Consider the following 17380-nt stretch of genomic DNA (forward strand, 5'->3'; position numbering starts at 1 on the left):
CTGGGGGGTTTCCTGTTTGATGCAGACCTTCTTTCCGCTCCCAGCCAAGTAAGCACGCTTGCCCTGGCTGTCCATGCTGCACACCCCCAGACCAGAGAGACCTTGGATCCAGCTGGATCTGCCAAGCTCTGCCTTTTTACTTCTCGAAGGCACTTTCGACCTGCCCGCTCGATGCAAGGGGAATTTCGCAGCTGTGAGGTTACAGGTTAAAAAGCCAGAATGACAATTGTAGAGGGGAACATTCTAGAGAGGAGCTTAAATTTTCTCCCTGAACTGGATAACTGCCCTTTTCACCCATTGCTGTGCAGAGCCCACAACTAAGTCTCAGCCCCTCCAGGACAGTTTCCGTATTAACCCCCTCTCCCCCACATCCCCAGGCGGAAACTTGGTGTTTCATTTTCACCAGGCATTTGTTACTGCCCCTATTTTTTTTTTTTTTTTTGCCTTGTCTGCCCTTGGCTCCATGGCTGTTGGATTTAACCAAATGGAAAGCAGACCCAGGCCCACTTATCCAAGAACTAGCATAACGATGGCATTGTCTCCTCGAATAGAGAGCGAAAATCTCAAGAGTGTATTTCCAAACCCGGGTGAGAAGAGGCACGTTACTAGTGTAGATGCTTAGGTCATCTTTGGAAAACGATGTTTTAGACACAGAAACTGGAACCAGTGTGAATGCTTTGGGAATGTTCAGGAAAGTCTGCTCTAACATAGTCTGTACTCAGAATAACAGGATAAACCTCTGCTCGGTCGTTCACTCACACCTCCTTAGCATGCGAGGGTTCAGGGCTTTTCTTAACTGACCAAGTGTTCTTAATTAGTCCCGAAGGTGAACGCAGCGGGTGAATTGGGTCTGGTTCTGGTCCAGAGAAAAGCTGTCACATCCAGGCTGGAACACAAAGGTAACTGATACCTTCATTTATGAATCACTGCTTCATTCCTAAGCCCCCGAGGGAAAAATCGTTACATCTGGACACAGTGCCAGTAGGAAGAGTAGGTCCTTACGGGGTCAGTACCAATGACGACAGTATAGGAAGGCTGTCTTCCCTCCACCACGCCCGCCTGACACCAAGAATGACACATGGTATATATGTGAAGATAGATGAAAATGACCCCTTTGCTTCAACTTCAACACCCGAGGGCCCACAGCCTGAAAATGACCATGCACTGAATTCTGGATGATAGTGCTGTGTCATAGACAACCCCAGACCTTCGGTCGCCTACAGCCACTGTTTATTTTTGCTTATGAGTCTGTCAACCGGCTGAGTGGTTCTGCTGATCCGAGCTGGTCTGGGGGGGCTCACCCACGGGTCCGCAGTCAGCTTTGGTCCCACTCGGTGACTTGGCCGATCTTAGCTGTGCTCCGGGCCTCAGTTGGGACAACAGAGCTGTCTCAGCTCTGCTCCATGTGGTGACTCATCCTCCAGCGGGCCAGCCAGGCTTGTTCTCGTGAAGCAGTGGCAGGGTTCCAAGAGAGAGTGGAAGCACACAGGCCTTGTGAGGGCTAGGTTCAGAGCGGCCACAGCATCACTTTCACCGTATTCTGTTGGCCAAGGCAAGTCCCAAGGCCGGCCGGGACTTGAGAGTTGGGGAAGGCACTACAACGTCATATTGCAAAGAGGGTGGAGACAGGGAGGGGTAAAAATTGGGACTGTTCTTGTGATCAGGCTAACAGAGCCTCATCGTCAGGAATCTCGTAGGCGTGATCCCGGGTTCCTCTGAGTCCATTTAGCACTTTGACTACCTGTGACAAATTATATGTGGCATCTCTACACAGACACCAGGGGAAAGCCTATTTCTGTATTTATCCCTTTATTTGGCATAAATATTCATGCGTCGATCTTCCCTCCCCTTTGCAAACTCTCTTTTACTTACTGCTGTGCATGTCCTAAGCTTGTGCTAATTTGACCGCCTTTTGTGTTTACCCCATGAGTACATTCTCCAGTTCGGTCCCTTTGGTTTATAGGAATCTCCACCATGAAGGTAGAGCCTCTCTGGTTCAGTCCTCCAAACTTAATCTGAGAAGCTTCTACTAAAACCTCTCCAAAGGCTAGTGACCCAGCTCCTACAGGCATCTTGTTTTCTTCCATATTTCCCCTAAATGTTCTGTTTTCAATTTTATTTTATTTTTAATTTAATTTATTTATTCTGGGGGCGCCTGGGTGGCGCAGTCGGTTAAGCGTCCGACTTCAGCCAGGTCACGATCTCGCGGTCCGTGAGTTCGAGCCCCACGTCAGGCTCTGGGCTGATGGCTCGGAGCCTGGAGCCTGTTTCAGATTCTGTGTCTCCCTCTCTCTCTGCCCCTCCCCCGTTCATGCTCTGTCTCTCTCTGTCCCAAAAATAAATAAAAAACGTTGAAAAAAAAAATTAATTTATTTATTCTGAGCAAGAGAGGCAGAGAGAAGGGGAGAGAGAATCCCAAGCAGGCTCCATGCTGTCAGCACGGGGCCCGATGCGGGGCTCGATCTCACAGACCATGAGATCATGACCTGAGCCAAAACAAGAGTTGGACGCTTAACCAGCTGAGCCACCCAGGCGCCCCTCAATGTTCTTTTTTTTTTTTTTCTTAAGTTTCTCTGCATCAAACATCTTATTATCCATTTTCCTGGTTAGGAAGAAAATGTTTCATAGCTCAGGGAATTAGCTACATTCTCCAGGTGCTTAGAACTGCTTCTGCTCGGCTCTCCACTTGCTAAGTGACATTACTAAATTGGCCCCTTTTGGATCCCCAGAATGACCAGGTCTCTTTTTTTACCTTTTCTTCCATGATCCTTAATGAAACACATAAAGTTTACTCAACTGTCAAAGGTCCTTGAGTAAGGTCCCTTGGAACACTCAGTCTCAATTAGAAGACTCGGTGGGCTCCCCAGCTCTTCAACTTGCTATCTGTTGGAGTAAAAGCACCACTCTTGTCTAAGGTGCTGTCTTAGGCTGGATTCCCCAGAAACAGAATTTGTGTGCAAGTGGTTTACGTGGGACGCGGTCCCAGGAAAGAATGCTTGGGGAGTGGGGGCGAGAAGGAGGCAATCAATAGTGCGTTATTAAGAACTTTTCACTGGGGGCAACTGGAGCCTAGTCCCATTGGGGAATTCAATCCCATTGGAGCTCAATCCCATTGCGGAACTCAATCCCATTGGAGCCCAATCCCATTGGGGAACTCAATCTCATTGGAGCTCAATCCCATTGGGGAACTCAGTCCCATTGGGGAACTCAATCCCATTGGAGCTCAATCCCATTGGAGCTCAATCCCATTGGGGAACTCAATCCCATTGGAGCTCAATCCCATTGGGGAACTCAGTCCCCTTGAAGCTCAATCCCATTAGGGAACTCTGAAATCCAGTGTAGAACACACAGCTCAGAGTTGTCCTATTGGAGGACAAGAGAGCTGGGTATTCATACACCATCTCCCATCTGACAATGATTAATGGCCGCTCCCGGGAGGGTGTTAATTCCCTGGTACTCCTGGCTTGCCATAAAAGCAGGGAAGGGCACCACTGTGGCCACTGGACCTCCATCCCAGTTGGACCCTCTGCAAGACCAGAGAGAGCCTGGATTCCAATCTGACTTCAGGTCCATGTTCAATTCCAGGGACTTATGGTCTTACCCAAAGGCAAGAAAATTGCGGTATCTGTCCACCAACACCTGTCCATCAGTGGTTGAGGGTTTTCCTGGGGAAATAGCTTCCTGGTATTCTGGTCTGCCTGGCTTGATCCGAGCATGCTCCAGCAAGAGAATACCCTCACACAGAGAAATTGAGCATTCCGCAGATTGTCCCGAAGGATCTGACAAGGTCTGCACTAGGTCGTTTGGGTAGGAGAGAGTTTCTGGCCCAAGTTTTACAAACTCTTGCCTATATTCTCTGTCTCACTTTGCTCACAGGGCTCTTGCCCATTACTTTTTTTTTTTTTAAGTTTTTGGTTTTGCTTCTCCTTTATTTAAGATCACAACAGAATTTGGCCAGAAGGACTTCACAGGTTTAAATTGAAGCAGTATCTGGTTTGACACTGTCCTTAAGGCCATTTCAGTGGCCGTGATCTGTACTCCATGCAGCTGTTATGATTTTGTTAAATTAATATTTGTCAGGCAGAGCTCCCCGGGTGCCAGATGGCTCAACAAAAGACCCCAAGAGAAATTGAGATAGAGAAGTTTATTACTCGCAGGTCCTGTAGGAGCATGGCACACCTCGAGGGCCACACAGGGAAGTTGAGGCAGGGTGCTTAGAGAGAGAGGCGGGACCTAGAGCACAGGTCTTTATGAGTGGATTGGTCCGTTCAAACCAGAAAGATCTGGGTCTTGGTGAGTCCCAAGGGAGTCTTATCTACAAGGGCTGTTGGGAAGTCATGTTAGGAACTTAATTAGCTTGTGACTCAGCAGGCTGTTCTCTAGGGCTCGCACCTGCATGAGGGTTAAAAATCCGTTTTAGGACCCCGTAGGCTGTTTGGCCAAACCAGATGGTTGCGGACGCAGCAATACCGTGGAGTAGCTTAGCTCGATGCTCAACAGCTGAAAATACGGCATTTCCTTCCAAAGCTCCAAATGTCAGACGTGCTTCTAATACTCTTCGTGATTATACAATGTACCCTTTTTCTTAGCAGATTTAAATATCTCAGTTGACTGCAGCTTTGAGCACGGGGTCTGTGACTGGAAACAGGATATAGAAGATGACTTTGACTGGAATCCTGCTGATCGAGATAATGGTATTTGGATTTTACTGTTTCGTGTTCTCTGCTGTGTGCTCTGTCCTCCGTACAGGTAAAGAAGGCTCTCCAGTGACGGAGGGTTATTATTCCTATCTCTCGTTAGCTCAGCGTTTGTCACCTTTGGAAACTTCTAGACCTTCCGAAGTCTGCCCTGATGAATGGCTCCATTGGTTCAGTATCTGTGTCCCGCCTTATCCCTCTTACCCCCACCCACCCACATACAGGATGTTCTAGCGAAACTTTTCCATAGTCACTCCTGCTGCCGAGAGACAGATGTTAGAACTCGTGAACATTTTTGACTTATAAAGAAAAAAACCCTATTTTTTAAGTAATCTCTGTGCCCAATGTAGTGCTCAAACTCATGACCCCAAGCTCAAGAGCCACATGCTCTACCAAGTGAGGCAGCCAGGGCCCAAGAATTCATGTACATTTTAAGAGTATTGGGGGAAGGGTAGAAGGAAGCTGTTCTTTTCCCCAGTTTGGCAGCTCATGGTGCTCTGTAGTTTTTGTTTTGCTTTTTGTGGGGAAATAAATCTGGAAAGGAAATATGACCTCTGCCTAAACCTGAAGTTTTAGTAAAGCCACCCCTCAAAGTAGCAACACCATGATGAGCATCGGGTCAGCAACCTGAACTTCTGGACTGAATGTTCCCCTCTGTCGCTTGCAGATTCCTTTCTGGCCGCTCACACTGGGATTTTTCTCGACTTCAGCTCTGAGCTGTGGAATTCGAGCACTTTCCACTTCTTGCTTAAACACTATTGACGGGCCCTAGCTTTCCCCTTGGGTAGAGCATTTTGGCTGATACAACCCACTTGGAGCATAAATCGAGGCCCTGTCTCCTGAGGCTGACAGGTAGAGGTGTAGGTAGAGACATCTCTGGGGACTCGACTTTCTTACCAATCCATTTATTTATTTGGGAATCTACAAGTTCAGCCCTCAGTTACAAGATCCTTCTCCTGGATCCTTCCTCTAGACTAGTTCCTCCCTTAGACCTTGCCTTTCAAGCCTTCACACGCAACCAGGAAACCTGGATATCCCCCAACAAAAATTCCTTGCAAAACTTGAGGTTAGGGTAGAGGGGGTACATCTCACGCGGCAAGTTGTGTGAGTGGAACTATCGCCGAAGATTCAAGGCAGGTTTAACCAGTCCCAAGACCATATATCTTGGGAGAGCCTGTCTGGTCAATAGCTAACTTGCATTTCTCCTTTCTTCCATCATGACATCTCCAAGTTTCTATCCGCCAGAGCCACATCATACAGGGAGCCCGTAGGTTATTCCAGAATCTTGACAACTCACACAGTCAGCAGGGTCTTCATGTGGAGTTTTCCAGCAATGGAAAGTCCCCTGTTGACAAACGCGATTCACAAATGGCCTCAGGTTTCCCAGCCTTTGTGTCACTCAAATCGTACGTTCTTCCCCCCTGCGCCCCGTTCAGATCTCTAGGTGGGTTCGTCTTTCCCTGAGGAAACGTGGGATGAATCAGCATTTCTAGAAGGATAAAATCTCAAGGACAAATCAAAATGGGCTTTAGGTGAGAGAGTAGGGAAATCTGCCCCGGTGGGTCACAGAAGAGAGGGTGTCACTGGTGGAGTGGCAGTGGCTAAAGTGTAGGATGCCTACGTTTCAGATTAGCAGGAGAATACTTTTTAGTACATCTCAGACAGGTCGTTTATCTGAAATTCAAGCTCTCCTGAGCATCCTGTATCTCTATTTGCTGAATCAGGCAACCTGAGCAGCTGGGGAAAAGACCAGACAGTCTCTGAGTCCAGTGAAAACTAAGGCAAGGTCAACCTGGGTCCTTCAAGTGACGCTGGGAATATACTAGCAGAAGACTCCGGGCCCCCACCCCCTACCCCCAATGCATTCCTCCTGGCTTCCGTACGAATGCTTTCTTTTCGTCAACTTCTTTAGACCCCCATTCCCTGAGAGTTTTTTGCCCAGGTTCTTCAAAGCCACAAGCAGAGGACTGAAGATGAGCTATACTTAGGACATGGATCTTAGAAATAGAAGGAGGTGTGTTCCATTCCTCAATCGGAACTCGGACTGATACGTTACAGGCGGTAGTTGAGCTCCATGAAACCATTAGGACAAATTCATGTATGTTGTGGATTAAATACCACCCTACCTAAGGAGCTGGCCGTCATACATCTCATTGACTCTGTGGGAAAATGCAGTCCAAGGTTCAAACAACCAAGGTGGAAAGTTCTGGAACACGAGTTCTCCATCAGCTGCCAAAAGACTATTTCATTAGATTCTCACCCCGTCTCTGCTTACCACCGCGCTTTGTGTGTGTGGACAGATTCCGCCGTTTGTCTAGCCTTCGCTTTCCCTTTCCATACCACAAAGGATTTCAGCTCTGTGATCCCTAAAATCCATTTTAGCATGAAATTGTTTTTCCTGTGTTGGAAATGAGAGAGACTTCAGCTTTCCCTTCAGGAGACTATCATTCATTTTTTTTTTCATTTTGTTTTTTATAAAAAATGGTTTTTTGTTTTTTTAATGTTTATTTCTTTTTGAGAGAGCGAGAGAGACAGAGCAGGAGCAGGGGAGGGGCAGAGAGAGAGAGGGAGACACAGAATCTGAAGCAGGCTCCCGGCTCCGAGCTGTCAGCACAGAGCCCGAGGCGGGGCTCGAACCCACGCACCGCAAGATCGTGACTTGAGCCGGAGTCAGACGCTTAACTAACTGAGCCACTCAGGCGCCCCCTATGTGTTTTTTTAAGATTTTGAATCCGGTTATCATTCATCTTCTGTGCTATTCTATACCCCGAAGCCAGACCCTTTACAATGGCCTCATTAACTGCGCATTTTTCTTCTCTTGAAGCGGTTGGCTACTATATGGCGGTTCCGGCCCTGGCAGGCCGTAAGAAGGACATCGGCCGCCTGAAACTCCTGCTCCCGGACCTGCAGCCCCAGAGCAACTTCTGTTTGCTCTTTGATTACCGGCTGGCCGGAGACAAAGTCGGGAAACTTCGAGTGTTTGTGAAAAGCAGTAACAACGCCCTGGCATGGGAGGAGACCAGGAGCAAGGACGAAAGGTGGAAGACGGGGAAAATTCAGTTGGAGCAAGGGATCAGCGCTACCAAAAGTGTAAGTGGAAAACCAGTGTCACATGGGATACTGACATTCTCTTGCAGTGACTCAACAAACAGAGGGGCGGTGGGGCCCTAAAGACGAGCGAGACTTTTTCCCTATACTTCGAGAGTTTATGTTCTGGAGCAAAATAGGCCAGGCGGCTAAGCAGCACAGCTCGCGATAACACCCGTCAGGTGCATGCACCTCACGTGTCATGGAAATGACACACGTTTGTGTGTCCGGCTCCTCACCAGCGTCCTCCCAAACCAGACTCTAATTTTACATGTATAACTTAATATGTAAAAGAATGTCTTGCTCATTCATTCTGTGCCCAGCACTGATCACGATGAGTGGAAGCTGCAGGGTCAGTTTTTTTAAGTGTTTGTCTTGTTATTTTTATTTTACTTATTTTTTTTTTTTTTAATGTTCATTCACTTTTGAGAGAGAGAGAGAGAGACAGAGTGTGAGCGGGGCAGGGGCAGAGAGAGGGGGAGACACAGAATCCGAAGCAGGCTCCAGGCCGTGAGCTGTCAGCACAGAGCCCGGCGCGGGGCTTGAACCCACCAACCGGGAGATCGTGACCTGAGACGAAGTCGGACGCTTCGCCGACGGAGCCACCCAGGCGCCCCAAGCGTCTGACTCTTGATTTCGTCTCAGGTCATGATCTTATGGTTCACGAGTTCGAGCCCTGCGTCAGGCTCCATGCTGACGGTGCCGAGCCTGCTTGGGATTCTCTCTCTCCCCCTGCCTCTCTCTCTCTTTTTGTTTCCCTCGTGCGCACGCTCTTTCTCAAAATAAATAAAACTTCAAAAGAGCTGACCTATTTACAATCATACCAAAAATAACAAAATGCCTAGAAATAAGCTTAGCCAAGGAGGTGAAAGGCCTGTACTCTGAAAACTATAATTCATTGAGAAAAGAAAGTGGAAGATGACACAAACAGATGGAAAGATATTCCACTCTCATGGACTGGGAGAACAAATACTGTTAGAATGTCCCTCCTGCCCAAAGCAATCCACAGATTTAATGCACTCCTCACCAGGATACCAATACCATTTTTCACAAAACTAGAGCATATCATCTTAAAATTTGTATGTACAGATTTGAGGTCTTTGTACAAAAGACCTCAAATAGACCAGGTGATCTTGAAAACGAGGAACAAAGCTGGAGGTATTATAATCCCAGGGCTCAAGATATACTACTGCTGTCACATAGCAACACAGGATGATAGACACATAGATCAACGGAACAGAATAGAGAGCCCAGAAATAAGCCCACACTTACGTGGTCAATTCATCTATGACAAAGGAGACAAGAATATACAATGGAGAAAAGATAGTCTCTTAATGGTGTTGGGGGAAACTGGACAGCTGTATGCAAAAGAATTAAACTGGACCAGGGCACCTGGGTGGCTCAGTCGGTTAAGCATCTAACTCTTGGTTTCAGCTCATGGTTTGTGAGATCGAGCCCTGCGTCGGGCTCTGCCCTGACCACGCAGAACCTGCTTAGGATTCTCTCTCTCCCTCTTTCCCTCTGCCTCTCTCTCTCTCTCTCTCTCTCTCTCTCTTTCTCTCTTTCTGTCTCTCTCAAAGTAAATAAATAAACTAAAAAAAAAAAAAGATTTGGGGCCCCTGGGTGGCTCAGTCGGTCAAGCGTCCGACTTTGGCTCAGGTCATGATCTCGCAGTTTGTGGGTTCAAGCCCCATGTCGGGCTCTGTGCCGACAGCTCGGAGCCTGGAGCCTGCTTCGAATTCTGTGTCTCCCTCTCTCTCTGCCCCTTCCCTGCTCATACTCTGTCTCTCTCTGTCTCTCAAAAATAAATAAATGTTAAAAAAAATCTTTATTTAAAAAAAAAAGAATTCAACTGGATCACTTTCTTACACCATACACAAAAATAAACTCAGAGTGATCTAAAAACCCAAATGTGAGACCTGAAACCAAAAAGTCCTAGAAGAGAGCACAAGCAGTAATTTCTCTGACATCGGCCATAGCGACATTTTTCTCGATATGCCTCCTAAGGCAAAGGAAACAAAAGCAAATATATACTATTGGGACTACATTAAGATAAAAAGTTTCTGCACAGCAAAGGAAATAATAATCAACAAAAAAGTAAAAGACAACCTACTAGATGGGAGAAGATGTTTGCAGACGACATCCAGTAAAGTGTTAGTACCCAAAATATATAACGAACTTCTAAAACTCCACACCAAAAAAATCCCCAAATAATCCAATTAAAAAATGGGTAAAAGACGTGAAAAGACATTTCTCCAAAGAAAACCTACAGATGGCCAACGGACACATGAAAAGATGTTCGGCATCACCCATCAGGGAAAAATGCAGGTCAAAACCACAATGAGACACCGCCCCACACCCGTCACAATGGCTAAAATCAAAAAGTATTTGTGAGGATGCAGAGAGAAAGGAACCTTTGTGCCGTGTTGGTGGGAAGGCAAACCGGTGGCAGTGTGGAAAACGGTGTGGAGATTCCTGAAACAATTGAAAACAGAGTTCCCATATATGATCCAGTAATTTCACACCCAGGTATTTACCCGAAGAAAACAAAAAAATACTAATTTGGAAAGATATATGCAGCCTCGGTTTATTGCAGGATTACTTATGACAGCCAAGATCTGTTTTAAAAAGTTGTGGTAACGGGCAAAAAAGAAAAACTATCAGTCAGCTGTCATTTATTTTCATAATATTTCTTTGTAAATATTGTTGGACGAATGAATATAAAATAGTGACTGTCTGTCTTTCATTTTGTTCAGTGAGTCGCTCCTGTCAGTTTTTGTCCAGTTTAGAGACAAATTTTTTTTAGTATTTCTACAACATAAGGAAGTTTGCTTCTCTTTTGATTAATAGATAATAGATATTTAATTTGATCTACTTTATCATAGGTGAAAATGATTATAGCCTATTAGCAAACATTTTTCAACATTTGAAAACAACGACATTCCCAATAATTTCCAATATTAAAGCCAATGTTTTCGGAAAAATAACCATACTACTACACACTCCCAAAATCTGAATATATCAAAATAATTCTCTTTCAACTGTTCGGTTTTACATTAGGTGTTCACAGGGAATGTTAAATTTCTTCTAGCCTGGTTTTGGAAAAGAAAACCACATGATTTTTTTATTTTTGCTTTTTATTTTCTTAAAAAAAATTTTTTTTTAACGTTTATTTATTTTTGAGACAGAGAGAGACAGAGCGTGAACAGGGGGGAGGGGCAGAGAGAGAGGGAGACACAGAATCCGAAACAGGCTCCAGGCTCCGAGCTGTCAGCACAGAGCCTGACGCAGGGCTCGAACTCACAGACTGTGAGATCATGACCTGAGCCGAAGTCGGACGCTTAACCGACTGAGCCACCCAGGCGCCCCTCTTTTTATTTTCTTTAAATGGGAATTCCAAAATTTCCTCTTCAACCATACCCTTCTCCGCTTTTCAGGGCTGTCCAGATTCTTTTAGGTGGTGCAGTGACTCAGTTTTCTCTGACTATAACCCGCTCAGTGTAGATACTGGCATCTGGAAAATACATTACTATGCATGCAATGTCAAAGCCTGTTCCTATGCAATAGGGCTGATGAGTTCAGTCCTTTTATTGTTAAGTAATCTCTGTGCCCAAGGTGAGGCTCGAACTCACAACCCAAGATCAGACGTCTCATGCTCGACCGACTACGTCAGCCAGGCTCCCGAGTTCAAGCCTCTTTAATAGCTATTAAATAGTTTGAGTATATCTTTGACTTGGAAGCTGAAAGTAATTATTTTATATCTTCTCCGTTATTAGATCATTTTTGAAGCAGAACGTGGCAGGGGAAAAGCCGGAGAAATTGCAGTGGATGGCGTCTTTCTGGTTTCAGGCTTATGTCCAGATCGCCTTTTATCTGTGAATGGTTGAATGTGACCGTGGTCTTTTGCGTCTTTATATTCGGCTTTTTATGTCAGTTCTCTGTTTTCTGATATTACACCAGAGATTCCCCCACTTTAGAAATACAAACTGAAAAGTTGTAATGTACCAACAGAAACGTTATTGTCACACGCCTTTCTTGTATAAGACGTGCCAAGAGTTGCTTTAAATGTAGTGCCACTGTGCTTTTAGAAGTATAAAAACAAACAACAACAACAAAGACTACAGGGAATTGTTTCTTTGTTTGACTTTCCTGGCACTCCTTGGAAACTGTGACGTCACAGATAGGTTTTTACCTAAGCGGCTTAGCCTGATCTTTTACAGCCAAGCTTGTACATTTAAATTCTTTGTAATGACGTTCAAATAATTACCTTGTGTCATGGTTTAAGTTTTCCTAAGGAAGAAAATGAGTTTTTGATGCTGTGTTTCATTACGTGTATAATTATTTGCTTTCCTGGAAAATGGGGGTTTTATTCATTTTCGTTGGAAATACTTTGCATTCTTAAAAATTCATAAAATTACTTCCTTTTCTGGGAGCACACGACTGCTTTATTAGGCCTCATAAGTGCAATGCACATTAGTTTCCGTTCTTGAACGTAAGGCCTCAGAGAAATCCCTAAAATGAAATCACGCAAATACCAGGATACAGAAGAAAGACCAGTGCCTTCTTTTCTGTTTCTCTTTTCTTCCAAATTCAAGAACAGCTTTGTGTGGTAATGAATCCTGAGTAAATTCCCCTGAGGATGAACGTATATTATGTTTTTAGATTCTGGGTCCAGGACAGCTCCCAAACAGAGGGTTCCCCAGATATTTGTTACCCCCTAAAGCAATGAAGGCATTGAGCCGTAGGATGAAGGAAAGAGAGAAAATGGCCTCCTTACTAATCTTTAATGTTTATAGCCTCACTCTTAAAGTTTATTTTTATTTTTAATTTTAATGTTTATTGTATTTTTGAGAGAGAGAGACAGACCGTGAGCAGGGAAAGGGCAGAGAGAGAGGGAGACGCAAAACCCGAAGCAGGCTCCAGGCTCTGAGCTGTCAGCACAGAGCCCGGCGCGGGGCTCGAACCCACGAACCACGAGATCGTGACCTGAGCCGAAGTCGGCGCTTAGCCAAATGAGCCACCCAGGCGCCCCAAAGTTTTTTTAAACTGAAACTTGTAGTGATCCTTTTTCTTCCCCCCAAATTTAGTAACCTTTTCCCAACAGTGTTCTCTTTAATACAACCAACACATACAACCTTTTAAGATGGTAGAGGAAAGCGTTGTTTTCCTTTAGTGTGAAGGGATTTTGGCATATAGTCTCCAAGGGCTGTGGTTGTATCTGTTAGGATAACTGCTAGGTATGAAAACCCCCAAAATAAGTGTTTCTAGTGAGACCAGATGAAGAGGTTTCTAGCTAAGTCACATCAGCCGGCAGAACTGTGAGACATAATAAGATGGTTGTTTTCAGATGCTAAGATTTGGGGTTGTTTGTTACACAGCAAGAGCTAACGGATACAGGTGGTTTCTAATACTGTGGTAGAACTTGAAAAAGAACCCCTGTTTCTTCAATGACCAAGGAAGTTGGAGAGCATAGTTATGGCTTAGAATAAAGGAAGATAGAAGGGAGAACTTGCCGTGAAGGACCAGTGCCCCGGTGATCCAGGTTAAAGGAAGAGATGTTGAACCCGAAACAAAATAGGGAAGCCTGGGAATCATGTTCTCTACAGGTAGAGAATCATTGCCCAAGGCCGAGTTAAGTTGAATTAAATAATAGCGTTTCATGTCTCTCTAGGAGCTGTTGCAGAGACTTAAAGTTGCCTACCCAATATCCATTTTCGAATTTCGCCTTACAAGTATAAGCATATAAATATATATGTATATACAGCCTCTCTTTAAGGTGGGAGAGCCTGCTGAAGTCACTGGTGGGGCTTCGAGGAAGAGTCATTAAAGAGGGCTATCAGTTGGAAGCCCCTCTCGCCATTCCTCTTCCGCCTCCTTCCTTCCTGCAATGTGGTCGTGAGGGCAGGAGCTCTGTGAGCTACCTTGTGATCATGAGGTCCAGGACTGTACCTTGTGGAGGAGCGCATAGCTGGAAGACGCCTGGGTCCCTGATGACACTGTGGCATCTCTATCCCTGTCCCAAACCAGTCACGGTCCAACATTTTATTAAGTGAGAGAAAACTGAACCCTCTCTTGGCCTATCTGGGATTTCAAACAAAGCACAATCCAGATTCTGGTGACTACTCTTCCCTGACCCCTGGGGGCTACCCCTGCCATTTCCACCACAAGACCATCATCTTGGGGGACTAACTTTTTGGATCCTGAAATAGCAAAATATTGTTTTGAATTCCGGCCAACAGGCTATGGTGTCCTCTATCTCCCCGGGCTGCCTCTCCCCTTGCAGCCTTATCCAGTGAGCCCTGCTCATCGTCCTACACTGCCCACATGCAGGGTCCAGTGGAAGGTGGCATCCGGTTGATCCCCTCTTGTTCACAATCTCTCATTTCTCTGCTTCCGTGTAAAAACCACCGATCCTTAAGGGTCCAGTTAAATCGCTCTACAGCCCTCTCTGGCCTCCCTTGCTATTGCCATCAACCAGCGTGGCAGCATCTATGCAGATGACCCGTCCAGTGTCCCAGCCTCACCGTTCGTGGGCCTCTGTTCCACTTACCGTCATCTCCCCGGTCACTGCACCGTGGCTGCCCCGTTGGACTTGATCATCACCTCTGAACTTGAACTCCAACATCACACTCTCTAGTTTACCTGGTTTTTAATCATCCCCCCACTTACCCTTTGGACTCTTTGAAAGCCCCATTCCCTTGAGATCTTCATTTTCTGCCCCTCTCTTGGCTTCCTCGTATCTTGACTCTCCTCTCTAATAAAACATAACCTAGACCCTAAGGCGCACCATCCCTTCAAAGACCCTCTTGCCAACGCTCCCCAAGGCCCATGCTCTTGTCTCCTTCCACCTCAGCCACCACGCGGAGTCCCAGTGCGCATCAACCCACAGCCTTTCGTCTATCCTGTCACCGGGCTTGCTAAGCAGTGTTACAAAGAATGACACATTGTGCAGGCTGGTTCTTCAGCGAAACCAGGACCTTCAACGTTTCGCGGATCCTGAGCGCTGCCCGAGTGACCACCGAACGGTGCTTGCCTGCTTGCTGGCTCGGGCTGAGTAACATTCACCAGGACGTCCCACATCCTCCAGTCTCGGGGCTTCCTATTAACACATTGAAATAACAGTGGCGCCGGTCCCCATTTCTGCCTCCTCTCTGAGGCTCAATGTCCATGACTGACTAAAACACCAAGTTGACTTTGAGAACACGGCGGGGCCTTTGCCGTACGCAGGGAGGGGTACTGAATGACACTGGGGTTTTCTGCTCTAGGGGTTGAGAAAAGCCTCCTTGTGGCCAGAAGGTTTGCCCTCCAAGGGGGTGTTGGTGGAGGGGCGAAGCCCGACGGGGGACATCTGGAGGCCCGGTCATTCTGTTTCTTGATGCTTTTTGGTTGGCCACGCTTTGTGAAAATCATTGAGCAGTGCACTTACGACCTGGGCACCGGCATTTCTACGTATGGGTTCTACTTCAATAAAAACGTACCTTAGAAAATGAAAGTGTCACCCCTCTCCCGGTGAAGATGAACCCCATCTATCTGTGCCGGTTGACTTGGGACACCCGAGTGAATTCACCTCTCAACACCAGGTGGGCTATAACTAAAGTCCCACAGGCTCGTGTATAGTCCAGCCACCGGTGCCTCTTACGTTGGGGATGTCCCCCGGCTTGCCACTCAGGATACCCACGGACGCTGGACACCAAACTGGTTGCTGAAGGTAAACTGTATTGGAGTTTCGAGGCGGATGAGGCCGGAGATGTGCCTGCTGCTCAGAAAGCCAGGAACCCCTCACCTCTCCCACATGAGTTGGTCCTTCTGGACGCCCGTGAAAGCTTCTACATCCCCCTTTCCCAGTCCTGTCACTGTCCTTCTAAAATCTTTTCCCTCGTGGGCCCAAGCTGCAGTCACACGGCTCTCCTGCTGGATAGGAGACACTTCTTGCCAGCGTTCGTTTTTCGGATCCTTCTCCGAGTTCTGGCAGCGCCCTCTCGTGGCAGCCGGGGGTGACCGTGTGTGTGTGTGTGTGTGTGTGTGTGTGTGGCCACCGCGGGGGCAAACCGCAAAGAGGGCCGTCTTCAGTATCTCCTGCTGCCTCTCTGCTCCATTTCTCCCCTCCCCGGTGTCTTGCGAACCCGTGCCTCTTTCTGGGGGCCTAGAACCTTCCAGTCCGGTCACCCCTGAGATCTTGAAGAAGCCAATCTTGCAGACCTTTCATTCTTTCCCATCTCACCCCTGTGTACTTGTCCTGCCCCAGGCTGCTGGTCTCTGCCTATGCTTTGATACAAGGGACGAGGAATAAGGCAGTTTCAGCATCATCTGCTGTCAGGTGGTTAGGTGGCCCTCAAGTCACACGGCTGCATTAAGGGGAGTTACGGCAAGGAGACAGGAGCGTGCAGGCGCGTGGGAAAACCAGCAATCCAACTTTGGAAATGGGCTTCAAGGCCGGAAGCAGAGCTATGGGAAAAAAGCCCTTGCTGATCAGCCTGCCCACATCACTGTCACCGCACTGGTCTCCACATTACTCAGAATTCACATTCCAGGCGCGCCTGGATGGCTCACATCTGGCCCGATGTGTCTCTGCCTGAAGATTCAGAAGACCTGGAATAAGCATGTTATCCTTTATATTGTCGCGGGGTTTTTTTAATTTCAAGTTTATTGGGGGGGGAGGGTGGGCGCAGAAAGAGAGGGAGAGAGAGAGAATCCCAAGCAGGCTCCACACTGTCAGCACAGAGCCCTGATGTGGGGCTCAGACCCACATACCGTGAGATCACGACCTGAGCCGAGGCCGGAGGCTTAACCAACTGAGCCACCCAGGCGCTCCAAGAGACCTCCCTTTAAATGAAAAAACCTGAGAGCCAAAGCGAGGCGAGGCACTTCACAGAGCCGTCCAAACATCAGGATCGCGGACTGTATTCCTTCGGGCAACAAGCAACTCTGACAGAATGAAATCCCAGGTGGCGGGCTCAGATTTCTTAGCAGAAATGCCAAAGGCAGTTGAGCAGGCAGGCAGAGGTCTTTGCGTAGCATTAGCATCCTTTCTTCCCATTTTTTTTTTGTACCTTATCTATATTTTCCTGATTAAATGGAATTTTGAGGCGTCCCTAGTAACAAAGTAGTATAAAATGTTTCTTTGCCTCTGAATTTCCATCCTGTGATATGCACCACCAAGTGATTGAAGCCATACGCACTGGTCTTTCGTTTCCCTGCTAATCTGTTGTCACAAATCTATGGTAGAATAATTCTAGAAAAATGGGCAAAATGGACAAATGGCGTGGAGAAGAATAAGTGATATGGAAACGACCTACAGATTATGACAGGTGCAAGGGGATGTTAATCGAGACTTTTCTTGACTCAGAGTTTTGCCCAGGGCCCCAAAGCTGCGCATCGTGTGTAAGTGCCCTCTGGTTCTAAAGAGACATGGTAGGGGTGCCGGGGTGGCTCAGTCGATTAAGCGTCTGACTTCGGATCAGGTCATGATCTCACGGTTTGTGGGTTCAAGTCCCGCATCAGGCTCTGTGCTGACAGCTCAGAGCCTGGAGCCTGCTTTGGATTCTGTGTCTCCCTCTCTCTGCCCCTCCCTCGCTCACACTCTGTCTCTCTCTCTC

The 17380-nt window shown here is 46.9% G+C and overlaps 1 protein-coding gene across 8 annotated transcripts in view; it reads left to right on the top strand.

Moving 5' to 3' along the window:
* Window positions 1-12110, top strand: part of EGFL6 (EGF like domain multiple 6) — a 56847-nt gene extending 44737 nt beyond the window's left edge. For 3 of the 8 annotated variants that reach the window (XM_058712461.1, XM_058712459.1, XM_058712465.1), the window contains 4 exons: window positions 819-899; window positions 4590-4694; window positions 7522-7787; window positions 11561-12110. In XM_058712461.1, coding sequence (XP_058568444.1) covers window positions 819-899; window positions 4590-4694; window positions 7522-7787; window positions 11561-11671 — 563 coding nt within the window. In that variant the 3' untranslated portion in view covers window positions 11672-12110. The other 5 variants (XM_058712460.1, XM_058712462.1, XM_058712463.1 and 2 more) reach the window with 5 other exon arrangements.
* The last annotated feature ends 5270 nt before the right edge of the window (window positions 12111-17380 follow it).

Source organism: Neofelis nebulosa, chromosome X (assembly GCF_028018385.1).
Source record: "Neofelis nebulosa isolate mNeoNeb1 chromosome X, mNeoNeb1.pri, whole genome shotgun sequence".
Lineage (NCBI taxonomy): Eukaryota > Metazoa > Chordata > Mammalia > Carnivora > Felidae > Neofelis > Neofelis nebulosa.